The sequence below is a fragment of the Thunnus albacares genome, chromosome 10 (genome assembly GCF_914725855.1).
Source record: "Thunnus albacares chromosome 10, fThuAlb1.1, whole genome shotgun sequence".
In the NCBI taxonomy this organism is placed as follows: Eukaryota; Metazoa; Chordata; class Actinopteri; order Scombriformes; family Scombridae; genus Thunnus; species Thunnus albacares.
The window spans coordinates 9101113-9122668 of NC_058115.1; the positions used below are offsets into that span (position 1 = coordinate 9101113).

The following is a 21556-nucleotide window of genomic DNA, read 5'->3' on the forward strand; positions in this document are numbered from 1 at the left end:
AGTAGCATGTCGTGAAGAGGAGAATCTGTTTCAAAGCTGAGCTGTGTGCCAGGCTGACGTCCTAATGCTCTCCGTATGTGGAATGTGATGTGCGGGCCCAGAGCTTATTTTGATCCAATTCAACACTTGCTGCATTTTCCACTTTGCTTTCTCAACAATTCTTTGCTGAATAGTTGCTGATTGTTATGATTTTGAAATGAACCTTACTACAGTATATGAATGTTTGTGGTTTAGTGACACATTTAATGGTATTTTCACTAGAGCACAACAGCCAGGACTAATTGCCAATATGAACTCCTGTGAATTTAAACCTGCATTAACTGATCTTTTGGCCACTTGGGGGCAGCAGAAACAAGTTGTGAACACAACACTGAAATACAGTATCTTCATCTTCAAGTTAACAGTTGCTTATTTTTACATCCAGCAGTTATGGAGAAATATTATCATTCATTTGGGGTTGTGTTTTTGTCCACCTGATGAATTTAAGTTCAATATTCGCTCTCCTTTAACTCTATTTTTGGTCTCCACCAACTACTGAGGGAAATATCTGGTTCTTTAGCTGCTAAATGCTCCACTATGTTCACCACATAGACGACTGCCTGTTTGTTGTTTGGTGCTAAGCAGGTAGTGGGGTTTTTAAGAGCGTTTTCACAGAAAACAGCTGCCTGCTGCAGCTTAAAACAATGCTATCATAGTGCTGAGCATAAACCAGAACAGTTAAGTTGCAGCTGGACAGCTAAACAATGAGTTTAAACTTTCTATAAAGATCTGTAAAGCCGAGGGGAGCTGCAAGTGTTAATTCTCTGTAGATTCATCAGTACGAGAGATGCCTCTCACAGATTCCTATAATATACCCCTAACATAAGTAGACCTTCATCTACAGTAAGTCAATAAAATGTAGATCACAGTTACAAATTTTGACTTTGATATACCAGGTTTAATACAAGACTTTATTTATTGCATATTTCAAACAGGGTCAACACACCGATAACATCAATTCCACACAAATACTCTTTATGAGACATTTCCAAGCTGCAGTGTCTCCGATATGAACAAGCAAAGCTTCTTCCCGTCAACTCTTTGCAAAGACCCTGACTTTAAAGCTGCGTTAAGGAGTTCAATAAGGGGGTGACTGACAAGACTCGAACACATGCACAAAGACTTGGATTGGTCCCTTGGTCGAACAAACAAAAGTGAAAAAACAAACATGTTTGAGGCCACAGATCATACTTAAAACTGTTGATCTAAAAATAACCATAAGGAAATTCTGAACATGCCCACCAGAGTTCTGGGCGGATGAACAGCCTGCATATGAAAATGATCATCTCTCTTTTTTTTTTTTTTAGATTTAGGCCTGTACAGCACTGTTGACCAGCTGAGAAGCAGTGGGATGTTGGTAATGTGACAATTTACAGTGTCACTCTTGTACAGTTGGCTGTGAGAAATGGTGCAGGAATCCAACAGAAGCAATGACATATGTCATACACATTTAAATAAAAATACACCCTGAGGAGGGACAGTGTCATCTGTATCCATAGTAATATTGAATTCAGACTTTCCATGGCTGTGGTCTCCAAACACACAAAGATGCCCTCTCTCTCATACAGCAGGGCTGTATCTGCGCATGTATACATAGGCATGCATGCGTGTATTTTTTACTGCATGTACTGTATGTGTGCTGAGCTTCAGGATAGACAAGCCTCTGCCAACAACTACACATAACAAAAATAGTGTTTCATTACATAGAAGTCCTGAGATTTCCTTCCCCCCTCAGATGTGAAAGGCAAAGAACAAGGTGGCCTTGCTTTTTAAGTGCTTCTGTGCAACATTTTTTTCAGTTTGTAGTGTCTCTGTAGTGTCAGAGTTAATTCAATCCTGAAGGAGCCAACGCCGGGCTGTTGTGTTGCTAAGCGCACAGGAAACAAACATGGCTCTTCATTCCAGAGGGACAACTCAAAAATGAGAATGTCTGCTTGCTTGAAGCAGGGGCCCGTTGTTATCTGGGTGAGACGGGAGGGCTGGAGAAGAGGCCGGAGCTGCGAGGCGACTGGAGGCTGAAAGAGTGGGAAGGGGAAGTGGAGGTGGGGGACACCTTGTGGGGGCTGCTCAGGTCTCCGTTATGGAGCTTCCACAGCAGCTCCTCGTTCTCCATTGACAAACGCTTGTTCACCTTGGACTCTTTGTGAAGGGATTCCTGCAGCAACGCCTGCTCTGTAGACAGCTGTCTGAAATGCAGCAACACATCAGACACGTTAGACATGATCTGGAGCACAAGTCTCCGTTTTCCACTTCTTCTAAAGCATTGGTAAAAATCAGTGACAGGTGGTTAGATGCATCAAAGTCTGGTTTCAATCATTTTATATGAGTGAGGAGAAAAACAGAAGAGTGGGTGAACTCTTACCTTGACAGTGCAGCATGTCTTTCCATGCGAGCTTTGAGGTCCTCATTCTCCTGCTGGACCTTCTTCAGGTTCTCATCCAACTTCACATTTTTCTCTGTCTGGAAAAAAAAGGAAGAAAAACTGTATGACTGAAGATTTGAGTGCTTTTTAGGATCTTTTTTTGTCTTGGTGCCCGGTAATCACTTTCATGTGCTTCAGGTCTCACCAGTTTGTCTATCTCCATCATCTTCTTTTCCTGCTGGTGAAGCTGTGTGTTTTTGATATCCAGCACCACTTTGAGGCTGTCCAGCTCCTGCTCCAGATACAGGGTGTGAGAGTCCTTCTGCAGGGACAAATGAGTAGTGCCAAGATATTCAGAGACTGCTTAAGACTTCAGAAATGAAGGCATAAACTACAGCCAGCCTCGTAAATGTCATATGGCCATGAATCCAGAACCACACAACAGAGGGCGCCGTGCATCATTTGCCAAACTGGACTCACAGGGACAATGAAACCGAGGATATTTAGTTGTCAAACTAATGACCCATCATAAAATCATGAACAAGGAAATGTGTTGTGTGTGTGTACTGTAAGTAGTGTCTTTTTAACTACAACACCAATATGTAAACTGACCTGTTGCGAATGCTGCTCTTATTATTTATCTATTAATAGCAGATGTGGAGTGGTGGGGTAATATGAGGTAGTTACTTTAATGACTCTACTGTGCCATGGCATACTGCTGAGTACATGAGGCAGCCACTTAACACTGATGAGGAGTGACAGCCTCAGTGTACCACAGCACTCTGGGAAAATTACAATTTTCCCAGAGAGAGGAGCTGTGTAGCAACTAACACAGATATAGCAGAGTTTAACCCACACCAGTTTATTTTAAATGGTAAAGAATGGTTAATGGACATGGACTCGGTTGCACCAGCTGTTTGAAAATTCATCACTTAATTTGTGCTGAAGTTCTTCTTGAGTTCTTTCTAACTAATAGCTAGTTTCAAACTAGTGATTTACTAAATCAGGTTGCACCTCGTAGAGACTTAATGTGCAAATAAGTGGCTAAGAAACATCTGTAGTGCCATCGAATAAGAAGCAACCGACTATGTAAACAGGAAGTAACTGTCACAAGTTGTAACATAACTTCCAAAAGTAACAGTTTTAGGAGCCAAAAGATAAAATAAACCTAACTACCGACCCTTTGTGAATGTAAGTCTGACTTTGCTTTATTTGTATCTTCATACCTGGAGGAATATGTGTGTTTGTGGTTATGCTACGCTAACCACTGTTATGTGGTCATTTAGTCTAATGTTATTGGCTTAAAGTTTTGTAATTTGAGGTTTAGTGTATTTTTTGTGAAATTTAAAAGGTCAGATATGTCAACCGTATTGCATATTACTTCTTTTACTGTTCAATCTAAATGGGCCCGATATTAGCAAGTGTAACATTAGCTTTATCTGTTTGTTACATAAGAGGTAGCTTGTGTGATGCAACTGGTTTTAATTTACTGATGTGTAAAGTCTGAGCTGACGAACAGCTGGTGCAACTGGCTCCAGAGCTCAGTTACTTAGAAATAAGCACAGTTACTTAGAAAACACATTCATTTTTGTTTTATGCTGTTGGTCATTTATCTTTATGGTTATCACTGGGTTCATGGTTTCCCCACCTTTTATGCTCAGGGGCAAGAAATACCAGAGTCATGAGATACTTCTAAATTGGAGCTGTGCTATAATAGGCACACAGATAAGAGTACCTGACACTTTTCGGCCAGCTCTCTCCTCTTGTTCTCCTCTGCTGTTAGCTTCTCTATTAGGGCGTTGTTCTCCACAGTCAGCTCCTGAATCTGTCCCTGCGCACAGCACAACAAAACAAAGTGAGCAAACTTTTACATGCTGGTTCATCCATCCAGGAGTTCTATTCATGTCATGACATATTATTCTTTGTGTGGTAAAAAAGTGAAACTTACAGACAGAGCGGATTCAGCATCTTTCAAAGTTTTGTCCAAAGACTGCAGCTCCTGATTGTGGATTTTCCTGAGCTCTGAGGAGTTTACAGGTATTATGGCATTAAAATATTTAAAAAAAACTCAAACTGTACAACAAAAGCTAATGGCTAATCACAATTTCACGTTGAGATGAAATAAATTAACTATAATCGCACATAGATATTCATTTTTCTACATTTCATACATGCATTATTAAAACAGACTTAGGATATCAAAAGTCAGTCAGTCTAAAATAAACTTGTAAAAATACAGAAAAAGACGTTTGAATAGGTTGATCCGGTACTTTTCACTCACCTTCCAGTGACTTTTCATACTGCTGTTCAACACACTGCAGCTCCACTGTATGGCTTTTCTTAAGTTCCAGCTTCATGGCTTCATGATTGGCTTTAAGCTCTCCCATCTTAAAGCAAAAAAAAAAAACACAGGATACACCTATTTTAAACCACAGCAGTACTGATTATTAGGCACTATTGGGCACTGCTTTACATCAACATGTTACAGCAGCAGAGAAAAAGTATAAAAATTCAAACACTGTCACACACTGACACCCACACTCCTCTGGTGTCTGAGCATTAACTGAAAATAGCTTTCCAGTAAACGAACTGAATTGTTTAATCAATATCTGCAGACAAACCTGCTGTTGCATGAGAGTCTTGCACTTGTCAGCCTCCTCCTGGTAGGTGAGGTGGACCTTGTCCCACTCAGCCTGATAGAAGGCCTCCAGTCTCTGCTCCAGCTCACTCAGGTCCTTCTGGTGCTGCGCCTGCAGTTTCTGCAGTGCATCCTCCAGAGCAACTCGCAACTCCTCCTTCTCCTTCTCCAGACGTTCAGACGAATGGATAGAGCAAACTGGAAATGAAAACTGCACTTAGTATACCCTCCATCCGTCTTCCATCATGGTGAAACAGTGAAAGGCCATTTACATGATGTTCAGTGACTGTATGCAGCTGTGTAGTCTGTGTAATATTCACTGAAAAAAAGGTCGAAGGAAAAATTCTATTTGCTTGTAAAAGAAATTTGATATGTCCTCTGAGTACTGTCTCTGTTTAGTAATATTCCCCTGGATGCAAATATGTGTCACTAAATGCCCTCTAAAAAGGAATGGAAAATCTGACTTCAACAGGGAGGTGCCTCCCATGTTTGATCGCATATGCCAGTTATTTATAGCCAGATGAAGATATGGTAACAAGTGTCAATTGTTTCACAGTATCTTGAAATCAGTAACATGGGTAACAGATTTCACATCATGCTCTTCTCCTCTTTCAAAAGTTGGTAATTTGCCATTTTTAAGCTTGTATGAGTGGAGGCTTTTGTGTTTCATCTGTGTATCGGTCTCACTGTGTCCCAACTTTTTCCATTCCGCTGTGTTTATATCTGCTCTGGAGTGGGTGACAGAAACCAACTCCACAAGCTGTCTCCAGTTTAAGTGCCTGTATGCAAACAACTGTTGATAGCTACAGTGAGTGGCGTACAGCTGTGCGGACCAAGAAAGTCTGACATCATGTTAAGCAGGTAATTTCCTTTCATAAGGGAGGTTTCAAATACATGATATGACAATGAACCAACGACTACTTATAATTGGAAACGATGTATAAACAGTTTACTTTGTTAGACATGATGGTTGCTGCCCAAGTTGCGGAGTCTGTTTTTGCACAGCTGATGGCTGAGCTCTGAAGGAGTAACACTGCACTGCAGGAGCGTGAGGATTCACCTTGCCCAGAGTGGAATAATGGCAGCAGATCCAGGAACAGAGGCCAAGCTAACATAGGGACTATCTATCAGGTTTTGGCATGTACAGCCCAACGAATGGAGGCCAGCATTCCACAACCATGTGTAACAGAGATCTGGTCATATGAGCTTTTCCCATTCGAATCCACCCCACGAAACAAACACCTCGTGGCTCATACGGGGATGGAGGACCCAGTTTAGATCAAATCAAATGTTAGCTGCATTTTGGCCCGCAGTCAGCAAGGGTTTTGGAAAGTCACACATATTGAAGATGCTGAAACAGGCAGATCCCTCTTAGATGTAATTTTATGTACGAGGATAACGATAACCAAGGGCGTGTGGTTGTGTCACATATTTGGCGGTGGCTCAAGACTGTAATTTATTGCTGTATTAGGAGTGAGATCATTGTGGAAGCAGGCAGAGACTTGGTCTGAGCAAGAAACAAATTAAAAGGCAAACGTATAAGAACGCCTCTGGACTTCCAAATATCTTTTACTACACTTGACACAAACAAAGTCCATCTGAGGTCAGTGTAGGTGAAGAATGTGTTAAAGCTCAGATATAACAGCGCTCAGCATATAAGAGCAGTCATGTGGAAGTCCCGAGGCTGTGGCACGTCTGGATACAAGCATGGTGAGGGGAGGAGCCACAACACTACTGCTGCCTCCAGTAAGAGAGATAAAGGCTGGTGTGTGAGCGCGTGTTTGAACCTGCATGCGTCTGTACGTGCAAGGCTATTCTGTGCGACAGCACTTAGGCTGGACATAAAACATGAGGGTCATTGTCCCCAAGGCTTCACAAGGCCTCAGGTGGTGTGGCATTCCACCACTGGGAGCCTCTGCTGAGTGGGGTCAGAGGTCAGTCTCAGGAATGGGTTGACACCACTATACTCAGAAACAGACGCCTTGTCAAGTAGGTATCTGATTTTCAGCAGAAGACAATGCAACTAGCAAGTGGAGGAAGAACCTCAGGGAATATCTGTGTGGTGGGCAAAAGCAAAAAGACGTCCCTGCATACAGAAATGCTAATATTTATTTTATGAAACAATTTTGACACACCAGTACTAGCAAACAAAAAGTTACCAATCACAGCACAAACCACTTTAATGCATAGCACTGCTCTTCCATTGTGATGACTATTTTATTATTAATAATCAAATGTATTGAACTACATGACTGAGGACTAATTTCATTAATGTGGGATAATGCCTATATACATTTACTATAAAGACAGAATTTAAAGCACCAATGACTCAAATTGATCACAGAAACCAAAATAAGAAAACCAAGTAAGATACTCATGATGAAGAAACAGCCAACATCCGTATTATCTACAGAAACATGAACATATAAAATGTTTCCTGACTTTGTCATATCAACTGAACAATCAAATTAAAGTATTAAACATCAGAAAGAGGTACTTAACTCGGACCCTGCACCAGGAGTGTGTACTTTAGTGATAACTACTGTAAACACAGCTAGTGTGAGATCAAGGTGACCCAACTTACCCAGTTCTCCTCGAAGTTTGACCAGCTCCTGGGACAGCTCCCTGCACTGCCTTGTGGCTTCATCACGCTGCAAAAAAATGAAAAAAAGTAAACAGTCATGCACATGCTCATGATGATTTGTTTTGACGCTGAAACAAGCTTAAATCAGCAAAGTCAAGGTCACAGGTTATTCACAATTACAAGAGAAGTTATGTGCATTTGGAAACACCCTGACATACAAGCATATAATGAATACAGTTTTCCTTCCAGAATATTATGTTTGACTGCCAAATGCAAATACATTAACAGCACTGCAGCAGCTAATAGAAAAAAACATTACCATGGATAAGGGGAGGGGGATTAAAGGGAAACTTGACATTCATCTCATGTTTTCAGTCTTAGCACATGCCTCTCGTTAGTGTAACTCCTTTACTTCTCCTTTTCTGACTCAGATTTGCAGTGGAGGAGGCTGCGCTGTAGCTGCAGTGCTCTTCCAGACTTCAAACTGACGCATTAATGATCCAAAAACTGTTTACCATTCGTCTACCACCTTTCTGACTACGCTGAGTCACATAAACAACCAGATACACTGCACCGTACATCACACAGCATGCATAATTGGCAATAATGAATAGACAAAAAAAACCCAAACCCAAACAAGTTAACAGTAACAGATCAGACAAGCTAAACATCACTTAACTGATCATCAGTTTACAATAAAAAATACATTCTACCCTGTCCCACTGTTCCTCAGATCCGCATCTATTCCTCACTGCAGAGTAGAACAATGTAGAAGCCAGTTACCCTCTCTGCAGAGCAGGGAGCTCTAAGGCACGCTCTGCTGCCAGAACAGCCCATGATCCAGCCGCAGCCTGGGGTTTGGGTGCAGGAGTCCCCCCCCCCCAAGCTTTGGAGACCCAGTACTCCAGGACAAACAGTGGTCCAGGTGGACGCACCACCTCCACACACCTCCTCCCAGACTGCTCTGACTACATCTGAGGCAGGACTGAAAAAGCCGCTTCACTGGCTGTGGTGAGTGACTGCAGAGTGCATTACCGTATTCCACCTAAAAAAAACAAAAAGGGGCAGGCTACAGTGCGCATAAGAACAGCCTCCTCATCATTGAGGTGAGGTCACTTTAAGACAACACTGAAGGCAGCTGGAGTGGAGCAAACAGATAAATTGCACAGAGCTGTCTGACATCAGGCTAATGGAGCAGTGCTTGTGTTGTGCAGTGACCTTCCCAGGGGATACACGGAGAGGCTTCATTACCACCACCCCCCACCACTCATCCAAACCTACATTAAATCATCCCCTCACCCCTCTGCACCATTACCTTACTATCTGTTGTGAGCCTGCGGACTTCATGGTTACGGTCTCTCCGTTAGACGATGATATAATGCTGTGACAAATCAAATTTCCAGTTTTTGTGTGAGCAAGTGCCTTTACAGTCAATTTATAGATTTAAGGAAAATGATAGGCCACTTGTTGACTAATATCCACCTGCCTGGGTCATTATTCTCCTGACTGCATTAGCAACAGTGAAAGAAACAACAAATCTTAACCACTAAATATTGGATGAAAAACGTGTCTCACTGGGATCATGTTTTGTTTTCCACGATTTAACTTGATGGCGTACAATGTTAATATTCACGATTTATGTCAAGTCAATCACAGGCATGTGTTTTGGGCAGTGGTATACTGGCCAACGCACACATGGGGACAAATCCCAGTGGACCAGTGGACCGTCAAAAAAAAAATCCATGAAGTTTTTACCAGCCCTGTCTGTCTCTTTACCAGCCTTCTGTGTGCCTGTTATTCAGAGAGTGCCTGAGGGCGTGCTGCATGTGTGTTCTGGGACTGGGGCTCACTGGCCAATCACAACCAACTTATACACTGTACATATGTTATCAGCCCTCACTGACCCGACCCGAGCACCCCCCCCCCCCCCCCCCCCCGCCAGTCCAGGCGGATAAGTCTGGGGCTGAATCTCTTTCCCAGTACACCCCTGGTTTTGAATACACTTACACATACACTATTTGTCTCTGCTTCTCACACACAATTGTGACAACAGCTACAATAAGAATATTTTTACAGGTGTAATTTAACTGTTTTCCATATAGGAATAAACCCTTTTATTCGGCTATGTGAGGAAAGACTATTTGCAGGTAGCTTTCTGTCAATTAAGAATGTTTGCTTAAATAGTCGGATGATAAATCAAATAACTGAGCAAAACAGCCATCACCCATAATCATGCAGCTCTACACTGAACAAAGCTACATCACCAGTCAATCTTGCTAAAGTATCTTATCCTGAAAACTGCTGTAATTCCACATCTCATTGTTAAGGCTGTGCAGGTTTTTATCATTTCACTTGATATCCCTTTCCTCAACTGGTAAAACCCATGCAACTCTAAGGGACATCTAGCTGGGTGGAAAGAGAATACATGTCCCCAGTGTATATAACGATGATACCATGTCAGGTGTAGAATAACACTTGATGTTGGACTAAAATCAATGAGTAACTGCTTCAGATGAGGTTCCGATTTCTTGATAACATTGTGAATATCGAGTAGCGAGTGAAGCAAAGCCAGATAGTTGATTATTTTTAGGGTTATTTGGGAATGTGCTTGCATTCCTCTACTGGATGAACAGCATTTTCTCTATGAGAGACGGTATGACACGCCAGGTCCAGTGCTTACACACTCCATCCAGGCAGATGATAAGAAACAGTGCACAGTCCTTGCTTAGTGTTTGGCTGCTGTTCATAACCATATCAAGTCAACAGCTGGAACATTCTCACACTGTGGCAGTATTCTTGGTCTCATTAGTGGCTACCAGATTACACTTTGCACCACATGCACGCAGGCAAACCTATTTTAACACGCCTGATACACAATATGTAATTTAGTATATTGAATTAATGTTTTTAGATAGAATACAAGTTATGCCATGTGTGTTGCAGATACTGTATAAGTATCCACAAGGTTAAAAAGAAGCAGTGCAGCATTTAAAGTTGAGTCAGTGAGGCTGAGGCAGCTTCTCTCTCAGATTAATAAAGATCTTGTGTTTTTAATATTTGTTGATATAATCAGTTTTGCAACCGTGCCATCGCAACAGAGGGATGTGAGTCAGCCATCACAGATCACACACTGTGCCTTAAATACCAGCTGTCATATTACATTGGTCAACATCTTTTATTTTCATTTAAAAAAAACAGCCTTCTCCTGCTTTGTTTTGTATGACTGCAGATATCCATCTGCTAATTTTCTCCACATTACTCTGCAAGAATAATTTACTACTGGCTACTTACTACTTACTACTTTCTAATGGCTGAAAGATGCAATCAAGTTACAACAGACAAAAAAGTCCCCAAGATGGGTCCTAAACATGAGGAGCAAATGACAAATGACACTTGAGTGCATAATCAGAATACCTATGTAGCAAAGCACTAATAAACCTGACAGGCAGCTTTTTAAAATGCTTAACACAGAAAGCACAGATTCACAACTAATTAAATAAGAGACAAAGAAAGTTAAAAGGTTGGTAACTTAGTTAGCGCTTTAAAGTTTCCTGACAAATCTTCCAGAGCGCTGCCACAAGGGCTCTCTGGTGTCAAACTCTGGAGTAAGACAGAAGTAAAGGGAGCTATTGTAATCTAGGTCAGAAGGAAAAAAGGGCATGTTTGACTCTCTTATGACAGAGAGAAGTGGCAATTTCATTCTTTTGAAATAGCTCTCGGCTGCAGACACCACATGTACACAAAGACTTTCACACATTTGTTAAATGCTACTCAGGGAACTTCCCCTTGTTTCTTGGCTACATGTTTCATGGTAGATGCTAAAATACTGCATATCAGTAATAGTTAAGCATCCCTTTTCATTTCCCCTTGGCACTTCCTGAGTACAACTGTTACAAAACAACATCTTGTTAAAGACCTTTCGAACATATTAACGGGAGCCATCAGCCGCTTCTTTTAACTTGGCAGCAACAAGCTTCACCAGGAGCATGTAAACCCCACCAGATCCCACCCCCTCTGCACAGGTACCCTGACCAACCAGTAGGAGTTGCTACTACAGCAAACTATATGATCCCTCACCAGCTTTCCACACTACAGCTACTTGTGTGTGACAGAACGCTCGGCCAAAGAGAAGCGCTGGAGCTATAGTGATTGAACTCAGGCTGCGGTTGTGGTGGAGTGCGTCTTCTCTCTACACCACCCATGTGGATACAGAGATACTGAACTGGATGAAGAATGATGCGGCATGCCATTCATGGTGGTTATATACAAAAACTTACACAGTGCACGCATGCACATAATGGATTTGGCCTCCACTCCCTGGTGTGTCAGGGCCTTATCAGCAATCTCAGATAAGGTCCAGAGGAGTCATTGCAAAAACACAGGATATACAGAAAAAAATCCTCAACTCACTGCTTTACACATATCATTAATAAGATGGCTAACAAGTATTTTATCTTGTGTTGAGATGGACATGATATACATGCAGTGTAAATACAGAAATTTAGCAACCATGACTGATAAATGTCTGAAAACAGGGGAAACTTGCTTAACTGATATTTTTTGTACAGAAATGAACCTAGGCTTAATATAGTCTCCACTAACTCGGTGTCCTGGTTAAATGCGGCTAATGCAGCTTTATGAGAATCCTGTCTACTTCTAATGAACAGCATAAACTATTATTAGTATTACTTATGACATAACAGTCTAGTGTAGGTTCTTACTGGTCGACACAACAACATATGGAGATATTTGGAGCTCTTTGTTCAGTGGATCAGTTAGAAATAATGCAGGGAGGAATAGTACAAGCAGAAGCAGCCACAGTGACGATGATGTTTGATGAAGAGCTGCAGATGACCAGCACATCTCCGACAGGTAAACTAGTTATTTTACTTTGCCCCGCTGTGTAATGGAAAAACACTCACAGCGTGCCAGCTCGATTCGACTCGAGTCATGGCTCAGCGTGGAAAAATGCCATAATGATAACACAGCGGAGCTATGAACTTGTGCGCTCTGTGTGCAGCAGATGTCCATATAAAAAAAATTGACATAAGTTGACGTGAGCTCGGTTTGAAAGTAGAAAAAAACGTTGGAAACCGAGCGCTCGGAGAAGTCTGAAGTCAGTGCTTTTTGCTCACAGGGATAACTTCTACATATGTTTACCTCATTATTTGACACTTTGGCCACACTTACTATGAACATCCGACATTGTGACATTATATATATATATGGCTGAAAATAAGGAAAAGCATAATAGGTCCCTTTTAAAATTATCTTTCCAAAACAAGCTCTTATGGTAGGTGTCATTTCTGTGAAAATATTCAACTGAAAGAAAAAGAAGATCTACATAATATTTATATAACCCAATATTTATAGAAGGAGAGAAAGCCACGAGATAGAGGTGTCTGCATCAACAAATACTGTAATGATGAAGTCAGGATCTGGATGAGTGAATGTTGTAATGCTAGGAGGTATTTCATGGGAGCCAGTAAATATCATTGTATGTCTAAGAAATTGATTGAGTGAAACAACTGGAATGCACCATCCGAATATAAATGGATCTTTCATATTACACTGACAACACATACGGTGTGAAAATATTACACAAGGACATTTCTAAAGTTAACCAGAGGGACTGAAATAGCTTGTGACATTTTATGTTCAAACAGGATAACAGGGCGGCTGATTTTTTTTCTTCTGGGTTTATGGGAAAACAGAGTGCATTAAGCCAATCTAATCTAATTTTATAATTCACCAATAAGGCTGCACAGTAGGCCTTCTGATGTAAAGATACTTAGAGTCCAAGCACCACATCCTAATTTTGCTTTGACCACAACTAAATGAGGGAGTACGATGGTTGAGGTCGAGCAGAGGGTAGCTGATAGGATAAGCCTGTTTGAAATGCACTGTGGGAAGAATAATCCCTTGGGGCATCCAGTTCCTGGAAACCAATCACATGGCACTGCTCTTAAAACAGATCCAAAACAAACAGCAAGCTTAAACATCCATATTTAAAAAGCGCTCAGAGTCATGATTGTCTACCTGAATAACATAGGAGTCTATGAAGTTCACCTCAGTACAACTGAAAGATACGTAGTGAGCTTTCAGATAATAGCCACAATCACTTCTGCAACTCTGTTAAAACATTTTCACAAGACATGTCTCTGGACATGCTAATCACAATGCTTGTTATGTTTATGGGATCCAGCATGCTGTTTGACTAAATTGTCCAAAACTGCAGCGGTGAAAATGAATTCAAACTAAGCAGAATATCTCCTTGTTCAGTGGATGACAACAACAGGACTGTTTAGTGTTGGACAACTTCCAAGTACAACTGCGTGCGTAACCCCTCATAGCATTACAATCACTTGCCATGCTGTTGCTGTAAATAGAAATGCCACTTGGTTTCCCTTGTACATGCATCAACTTGATGTCGCCACACTTGTAGTTATAATCCATTGTAAGATAAATTCAAGACTTTATGTGTGCTGAAACAAAAATTTGTAGATAAAGAGTATCCTTCTTCTACTCATTTACTACATTTGAATGTGTTTGCAGAGTATAACTGTGTTAAATGTGCGTGTTAAAAGCAAGACTAAGTACTTTCTCGCAAACTGCTAAATATTAGTTTTCTATAAAATTATGTAAAACAATGTGTTTCAATTTTATTAAATTGCATATGGTTACATCTGTAGTCAGACAGCTATTGTGGTGTCTTATAGGTTTGTCTGACATACAGATGTGTACTGTGAGCTGAGGAATTATCTTTATTATGATGCCTTCATTATACTGGGCAACATATTGTGATAATATTGTGCTGTCAATCAGACTTTGATTCCCAGCCGTATTATAAAGTGAACACCACAAAGTAATGTGTGGTTCAATACACAAAATGCCTGAATGAGGCCAAAAGTCGTATATCCAGAAGTCTGATCACTGACAGCAATAAGTCTTTGTTATTGAAAGAGGTTTCTATATTCTTCTCTGAATAAAGTGGACAACAGAGCTGCAAAGTGAAGTAATGTGTGTTGCAATCTTTCATTATTTCCTCTCTTTCTGATATGTGTTAGAAAACTTGCAAGGACAATAGTTTAACGTCTTCATGTTGTTTAAATATAAAATAAAAAATGAAAAAAATTCCCATCATAAAATAAATTTTCATACCTCAGCCAGAGCATGCTGCAAGACGACGGCGACTGCCTCAAATCCGCGGTTACTGGCTGCGAGGAGTCCCCTGAGCTGCTGGATGCTCTGGTCCTTTCTTTCACTCTCCGCGACTCCCGCTGGTACCACATCTGGAGGTCCGTTACTCTGGTTTTGTGATACTTGCTGCTGATGTTGTTGCTGGGAGGAGCTGGTCTTGGGTTTGTTCTTGTCCACTGTGAAAGAACATGTGTTGAGCATCGTAACAACGTTGATCATCATCATTCCACCTTCCATCACCGCTGCAGTTGGTCTGAAAGCAGCACCACCCACCCCATACAACTCCCATCAGTGACATAGATGCAGAAAGCTCCGGTGTCAAAGCCCTGGCTGGTTCTGCAGTCCACAACTGGTCTATCCAATCAGCTACACTGATGATTCCCAGTGCTGCTCCACAGACAGCCCAGACACAAAAATGGATCCTCTGAATGCAATTAGTTTTCCATATCCTAATTCAATCTAGTGCTCTGTAGACATTGGTCACCACAGACAGCCTGTTTTAACAAGGCTGTGTAGTTTTGATTTACATCAGCTTTATAAATACATCACCCCTGTATAACAGCCATCAATCCCACTAATGAAGCACATTTTGTTTACTGTGCCATTCACAACACAAGATGTCAGAATAGAAAAAGACCTAACTCATTATCACAGACAACAACTTTATAATAAAAATTATTATTGATATTGGACATGTGGAAAACATGTTTCGAGAAGAACAGTTTCTCTATGAGGAGACTTTGTAGTGAGTGTAACATGGCAATGGAGACAGCCTGAGACATATCAGGAATACCAGCTTTAATTAGTGGAATATACTGTACCACATGTGAGTTTGTGGCCTTTGGGAATACTCAGCGCTGTCTGCTGTACTCACATTGTCATCTAAAACACTCACATGCTATGTTTTTAATGACAGCAGCTACAACTAATGAAGATGAATAAGCAAAAAATATAAATATATATATATATATAAAAAAAAAATCATACTAGTAAAACCTGAAGATAAGTCTACTTTAAAGCTGCAGTAGTCGAATGTAGCCAAGTGTGTGCTGTCTTCATACTTTGCAGGCATCCCTTCAGCCCATGAAGTGTTCATATTCATGTCCTTTATGGACCATAAAAAACCTGGAGCATATTCAAGTTAAATTTAGACTTACTAAGCAGAGTATCATCTGAGAACATCATAACATACCAGATTAACTCCTGCATGTAACTCTGGGGTACAGATGTCTTTCTGAGTAAAATAATACAACATCTACTTGGATATTTTCAAAATAAGACTCCATAGTTTCTACAAGTGAAGAGATGATATTTAATCAAAGAGGAGGAAGTGTCTTCCTGTCCGCTGTAGATAGCTGATCCTGGAGCTGCTGAGTGTACAGCTCTCTGGATCACAGCAACATAATACTGCTGAGAGAATATCAACACTTCAGGACAGGCAGAAAAATGGTCAATAGACTGTATTTATATAGCGCCTTTCTAGTCTTCCGACCACTCCAAGCGCCTTACAATACATATCAACATTCACCGATTCATGGCAGAGGCTGCCATGCAAGGTGACAACCTGCTCACCAGAAGGAGCTTCTAATGCTTATTCACACACATCAATGGCAAGTTGCCTTTGGGGGCAATTTGGGTTGCCCAACGACACTTGGATATATGGGGATAGGGATCCAACCACTGATCTTCCGATTAGTGGACAACCTGCTCTACCTCTGAGCCACTGCCGCCCCAACACTGATGTGACAGACTACAAGGACACCAACTGAAAGACCAAACTGTGGAATCAAGGCAGTAAAATTAGCAATTTTTACGTGAGAACAGGATAATAAAAAGTGAAAACCAACACATCTGAATTATTATATGCTGCATTTTTGCACAGGCTGACTTGAGTTTACACAGCTTTGTAACCGGATGTGCAGTTCACCTCAAAGCTAGTTTCTGGTGGCCTTTCTGTGTTTCACAGCCAAGGTAAGCATGAAAGAGGGGCACAGCCTTTAAGACAAACAATATTATACTGCACCTGGATGGACAGTACAACTGACAAAACAAGACATACTATTTACTATACCATTTAAGTAAGAATTTGTCATCTCTAATGCTTTCATTTGCTGAAGTTTATTAATTAGATATATGTGTGTTCTCAAGCTTTGACTATAACAATGTTGTGCCTACAATATAACGTGCGAAAACATTAGAAAACCTTTTTCTTACAGATCCAAACACATAGTTGAGCTGTGCTGCTCAGCTTTCAATAGTTTTGATGATGCTGCAGTTCACTAAATGTTAAGAGGGTTTCTTTGAATTTGGATGCCCTCTGCTGGTTGTGCAAAGGGCACTAAGAGACCATCTCAAGTTGTATCACAGCCATCATGCCATAACCACAAACATGCCTGCATACAGCATGAAGCCCAGCTCCACAACAGAGTGGAGCTTTAACACACTGTGGGAATATCAAATTTGCTTGTGTGATGTAGTAAAAACATTCTAGTATTTTGTTTAGAAGGTTTTAGTAAGTAGTGTGTTTTTCTTAATTTTCATAAGTTTCTTTTTTTTTTAAACTTGAAGCAAAATGTATTTATTGCTCTTTGCATGCCTTTAAAGGACAACATTTTGGCATCATGGCTCCGTTCACTGATGTCTCTTTAGCATGTCCAAATAAAGAGGAACTGGCAGGAAGAGATATTCCCGTGTGTGTTTTTCCCCAGCTCTTCTTGTGTGCTTGTAGCCAAGTCCAGAGGTGGAAATTATGCAACAGATTTCTGCTGAACTTTAAAAATTCATGCTTTCACCTATTTAAATAATTCAAAATGGTCCAAGAGGTAGACTAGTGCAGACCTCTGAATCATTGCCCATATCTAAGACTTTTGCAGTGATTAAAATAATTAAAATAAATTAGTGAATGGGACAAAATGGCAACTCAGTCTGATAATCAGGCTAATAAAGAGGATCCTGTATTTGCTGTATTTTTGAGGGCTGCCAGAGTAATGATAATATGGACATATCAGACATAAGGAAACAACTGGATTTATTATCTCATTTTTAACTGTAATTTGGCTTTTGTGTTCTATAAACAAAAATCTGCATTTTCCAAATTAATTTCCCTTTACATAAGAACGTAAGCTCTCCCTCCATTCGACTGCTGTTCCATGGCAACAGACAACCAGCAGCTATTTTGATCAAACTGTCCGAACAGAGTTACAGTACGTAGACACACAGTGTGTTCTGTCCAAAACTGCAGCAGCAGTATTCATTCAGACTTCCTCCAAGGTTCAAAGATTATTTTGTACCAACGCAGCGAGTACACTTCACATCAAGTACTGAGTGATCTTGACACACAGCTCTGCTGGTGTAAGGAGATATCACGCCATAGCACAAAGCATGATGGGTGATGAGACACATCACAATCAGGCACTTGTTAAGTGCTTTGTTGACACAATACCAGACAATAATTCTCAGTCTAACATTCACTGGACTACTTATCTACAATAAATAAGTCTTGTAACTCACTGATGCATGGGTGTCTATTATTTTTGGAGCTAAATTAACGATGCTTTCCTTTATTTAAATAAAGATAACCCCATTCTGATGATTATAAAAATATTTGAGACTGTAAAATTAAGTTACCATATTTAACCAAAACCTTTCAAAAACAGGAGAGTAATGCTGTAAATGTCATGGGAACCACTTGAAGATACTGTATTCCAACAGTACTGTTCAACAATCACAACAAGGTTCTCATGGCTTAACATAGAGACCAAGGACTAAAATAAGCTTGGGTCATCTCAGGGTGAAACAGGAGTCCTGCCTCCCCCAATAAGCAAGATGAAGTGTATTTTGACACACAGTCAAATACAAAAGGTGGCCTCAAAACACATGCAAGCCATTCTGAAATGTCAATATGAGTTTGAAATAAACAATTCTGATGTTTGCTTAAATAAAACAGTTTCTGAATTCAAGATTTGTATCCTAAAATACTTCTACGCAGGGTAACACATTTTGGTGACCAAGGTAGGTAAAAGAAAGATGAACCTCCTGCTCACCGCCTAGTAAATAACTATACTAAAAATAGAAACAGCTACGGTAACAGCACAGGTCTATATGGCAAACACGGACAGGCTGTTCTTCAATATTATAGCACAAAGACCCAAAAACAATGTCATTAGAAATATTTAACACTGAAATAACTGACAGACCTGCTTGGAAAACCACAGTGTTTTTCCTGCATCCTGACAGCAGCTGAATGTTTCGGAGTAAACCTTTGGCTGTCAGACGCACGTGGATGTTCGACAGGGAGAGCTTCGGAGACCATAACATCTCTCAAAAACCAAGCAAGACGGCCAATGTTTATAGCCAACAATTACTAAAAAAAAGAAAGAAAGAAAAAAAAAAAACAGTGTCCAAATGTAGAGGCTTGACTCTAGCTATGAACCACACGCCATAGTGTGTCTCAGTGTATCGTGCCTCAGGTGAAATGAACTGGCAGAAAGTAAGTACATCAATAAAAAACAGTAACAGTTATACTGCTGAGACAGCCTTGAAAAAAGTGAAGGCACCCAGTTTAGCATGGCAGGTCTCCCAACTCAAAGATAGAGACTGGGTTAAAGGCTGGCCAGTATTTTGTGGCACAGCCTGATAGATGTGATAGGGGCAGGAATAAAAGTAAAAAAAAAATCCTTTAATCCTCTTGGTAAAGCCAGGCTTCAGCCATTCACCAAACACATGAATCTCTCACAGCTGAGCAAAACAGCATCTCCAAGCATGATGATGGCGGTGCTGTAGCAGAGCCAGGATGCTAGGACGAGAGGAGAGGGGGTGGGGTGGGAGAGAGGGGAGTGGGAGGAGTGAACGGCACTACTGCAGCCAATGGGAATATCATGTAGTCCCCAACACTTCCTCTCCTTTACTCCCTTTGCCCATGTGTCACCAGCAGTGGGATGGCAGGAGATGACAGACTGCTCTTGGCAAGGTTTTGTGTGATGTACTGAGCTGAAAAAAAAAACAGCCTGGCTGACACAACTCTCTGTCCTCAGCTATGTCTGTGAAACATTTTTAATCCACGACTCAAAACAATGTGCTGGCTGTAATATTCTTCATCTAGATTCCACAAAACTGTAAACTCGATGGGACTGTAATGATACTGTAACGGACAGGAAGACACATAAAGAGCCCAAGCATCAAGCATTATGTGTGAGCAGCAGAAAGCAACACAGGCCAATAAAACAGAGGTCAACTATTTTAATTATTTTTACAGGAAACACATGTGAAAGAGGCTGAAAAACACTCGTCACTGATAACACCACAGATACAAGAATTTGAGCCTGCTGGTCTACATCCAACTTTACTTAAAAATCCCCTCTGGACATGTTTGAAGACAAAAAAAATACTCTGCTATGACTAATAATTTGTGTCCAATTACCTTCTTAAAAATCCTTAAAATTACATCTATTCCTTCTCCCTCAATGAAAAATACAGAGTCTATTAATATGCAAATATTTTAAATCTCAAAATTTTAACTGCTGGATTCAAGACGTCTTCTGCTATACTGTGAAGTTCATTTTCAGTGTTTGTGCACTGGAGGCTTCAAGTTTCCATCGCACATTTTTGTAAGTTGCATACTGAACCATAATTGGTTCCAAACTAGATGTGATGTAACAAATCATGTTCATAAATATACCCCTTAAACCCCTTCAGGTGAGCACAGAGACGCTTTCCACTTCCAGCAGATTAACGTGAATTTATCAACAGTTCAGTTATCAATGGAAAGAGAGAAAGCTCTTACCAGGTCCACTCGAAGTTAGACGAACAAGTCTTGCAGAAGCTGTCCTTTTCAGGGGACTGACTGTAGAATTCGAAGATCCTTTGCTGGTAGAAGCAGCAGGCTTGCACGCTGTGGGCAAAGATGTTACAAGCAGAACAGCCAGATGAGACAAGAAGATGGAGTTAATCTGGCCCATGTTGTGGCAGGAACACTGGCAACTGACCACAGCTGTTGAACTGCAGACAGCTTTTAAGTTAGAAGCAAATCAGAGGGGCCGATCAAAGATACTGTTCAACTGGCCAACATAGATAAAGTCATTTAATTCAATCAAGATCCAGCAGGCCTAATCACATATGGTTAACACACAATATAAGCATCATTAGGAAGTGACAATAGCTTATTTTGTGGTTGAGTGTTCTGGGAGGGTTTAATCACTTTCGACTCAAGTTAGGGACATTTCCCTATCATAGTGTGAAGATTTGTTTAAGATGCAAAAATCAGTGTGATCTCATTCATATTTACTCTACAAATGGGAGTTTGCAAAGGGAAATTTGATCAAAAGCAGGTTGAATGACAAACAATAATCATAAAATGAGAGGGCATCCTTGTACAGGGAAACAAGATTAACAAAAAATCAAGTTTGAAATGTAGACACAGAGTGTGAGTGTGTTTGTGTGTGTAGAGGTGTGATCTCACTTGGTCCGGTGTTTTTCCCTGAGGTTGTGATGAATTTTGCTTTCAGTACAGTAGTTTTGAATGGAGTTGTTTTCTGTGCAGCTCCTCCAGCAACTGTTGGACAAGTAAAGAAGTGCTGGGTAAAAAACTTTAAAGTATGCCACAAAATTTAGAAGATAGTATGTGTTTTTGTAACTGCACTTGAAATTCACTGGGCGTTTCGATACCTCTGCTTTCAATACAATACTGCTGTCATTACCACTGATCTCATGTAGTCGGTCACTGCTTGAAAGGTCA

At 40.7% G+C, this 21556-nt stretch overlaps 1 protein-coding gene across 6 annotated transcripts in view; it reads right to left on the reverse strand.

Moving 5' to 3' along the window:
• Nucleotides 1–929: 929 nt before the first annotated feature.
• Nucleotides 930–21556, reverse strand: part of mtus1a (microtubule associated tumor suppressor 1a) — a 32408-nt gene continuing 11781 nt past the window's right edge. For 3 of the 6 annotated variants that reach the window (XM_044364644.1, XM_044364643.1, XM_044364645.1), the window contains 11 exons: nucleotides 21281–21373; nucleotides 20606–20713; nucleotides 14785–14999; nucleotides 7624–7690; nucleotides 5023–5237; nucleotides 4683–4788; nucleotides 4350–4423; nucleotides 4137–4232; nucleotides 2607–2723; nucleotides 2402–2499; nucleotides 930–2225 (listed from right to left, as the gene is read on the reverse strand). In XM_044364644.1, coding sequence (XP_044220579.1) covers nucleotides 1997–2225; nucleotides 2402–2499; nucleotides 2607–2723; nucleotides 4137–4232; nucleotides 4350–4423; nucleotides 4683–4788; nucleotides 5023–5237; nucleotides 7624–7690; nucleotides 14785–14999; nucleotides 20606–20713; nucleotides 21281–21373 — 1418 coding nt within the window. In that variant the 3' untranslated portion in view covers nucleotides 930–1996. Of the gene's footprint in view, nucleotides 2226–2401; nucleotides 2500–2606; nucleotides 2724–4136; nucleotides 4233–4349; nucleotides 4424–4682; nucleotides 4789–5022; nucleotides 5238–7623; nucleotides 7691–8336; nucleotides 8353–8406; nucleotides 8617–14784; nucleotides 15000–19019; nucleotides 19566–20605; nucleotides 20714–21280; nucleotides 21374–21556 lie in introns of those variants that run through there. The other 3 variants (XM_044364646.1, XM_044364647.1, XM_044364648.1) reach the window with 3 other exon arrangements.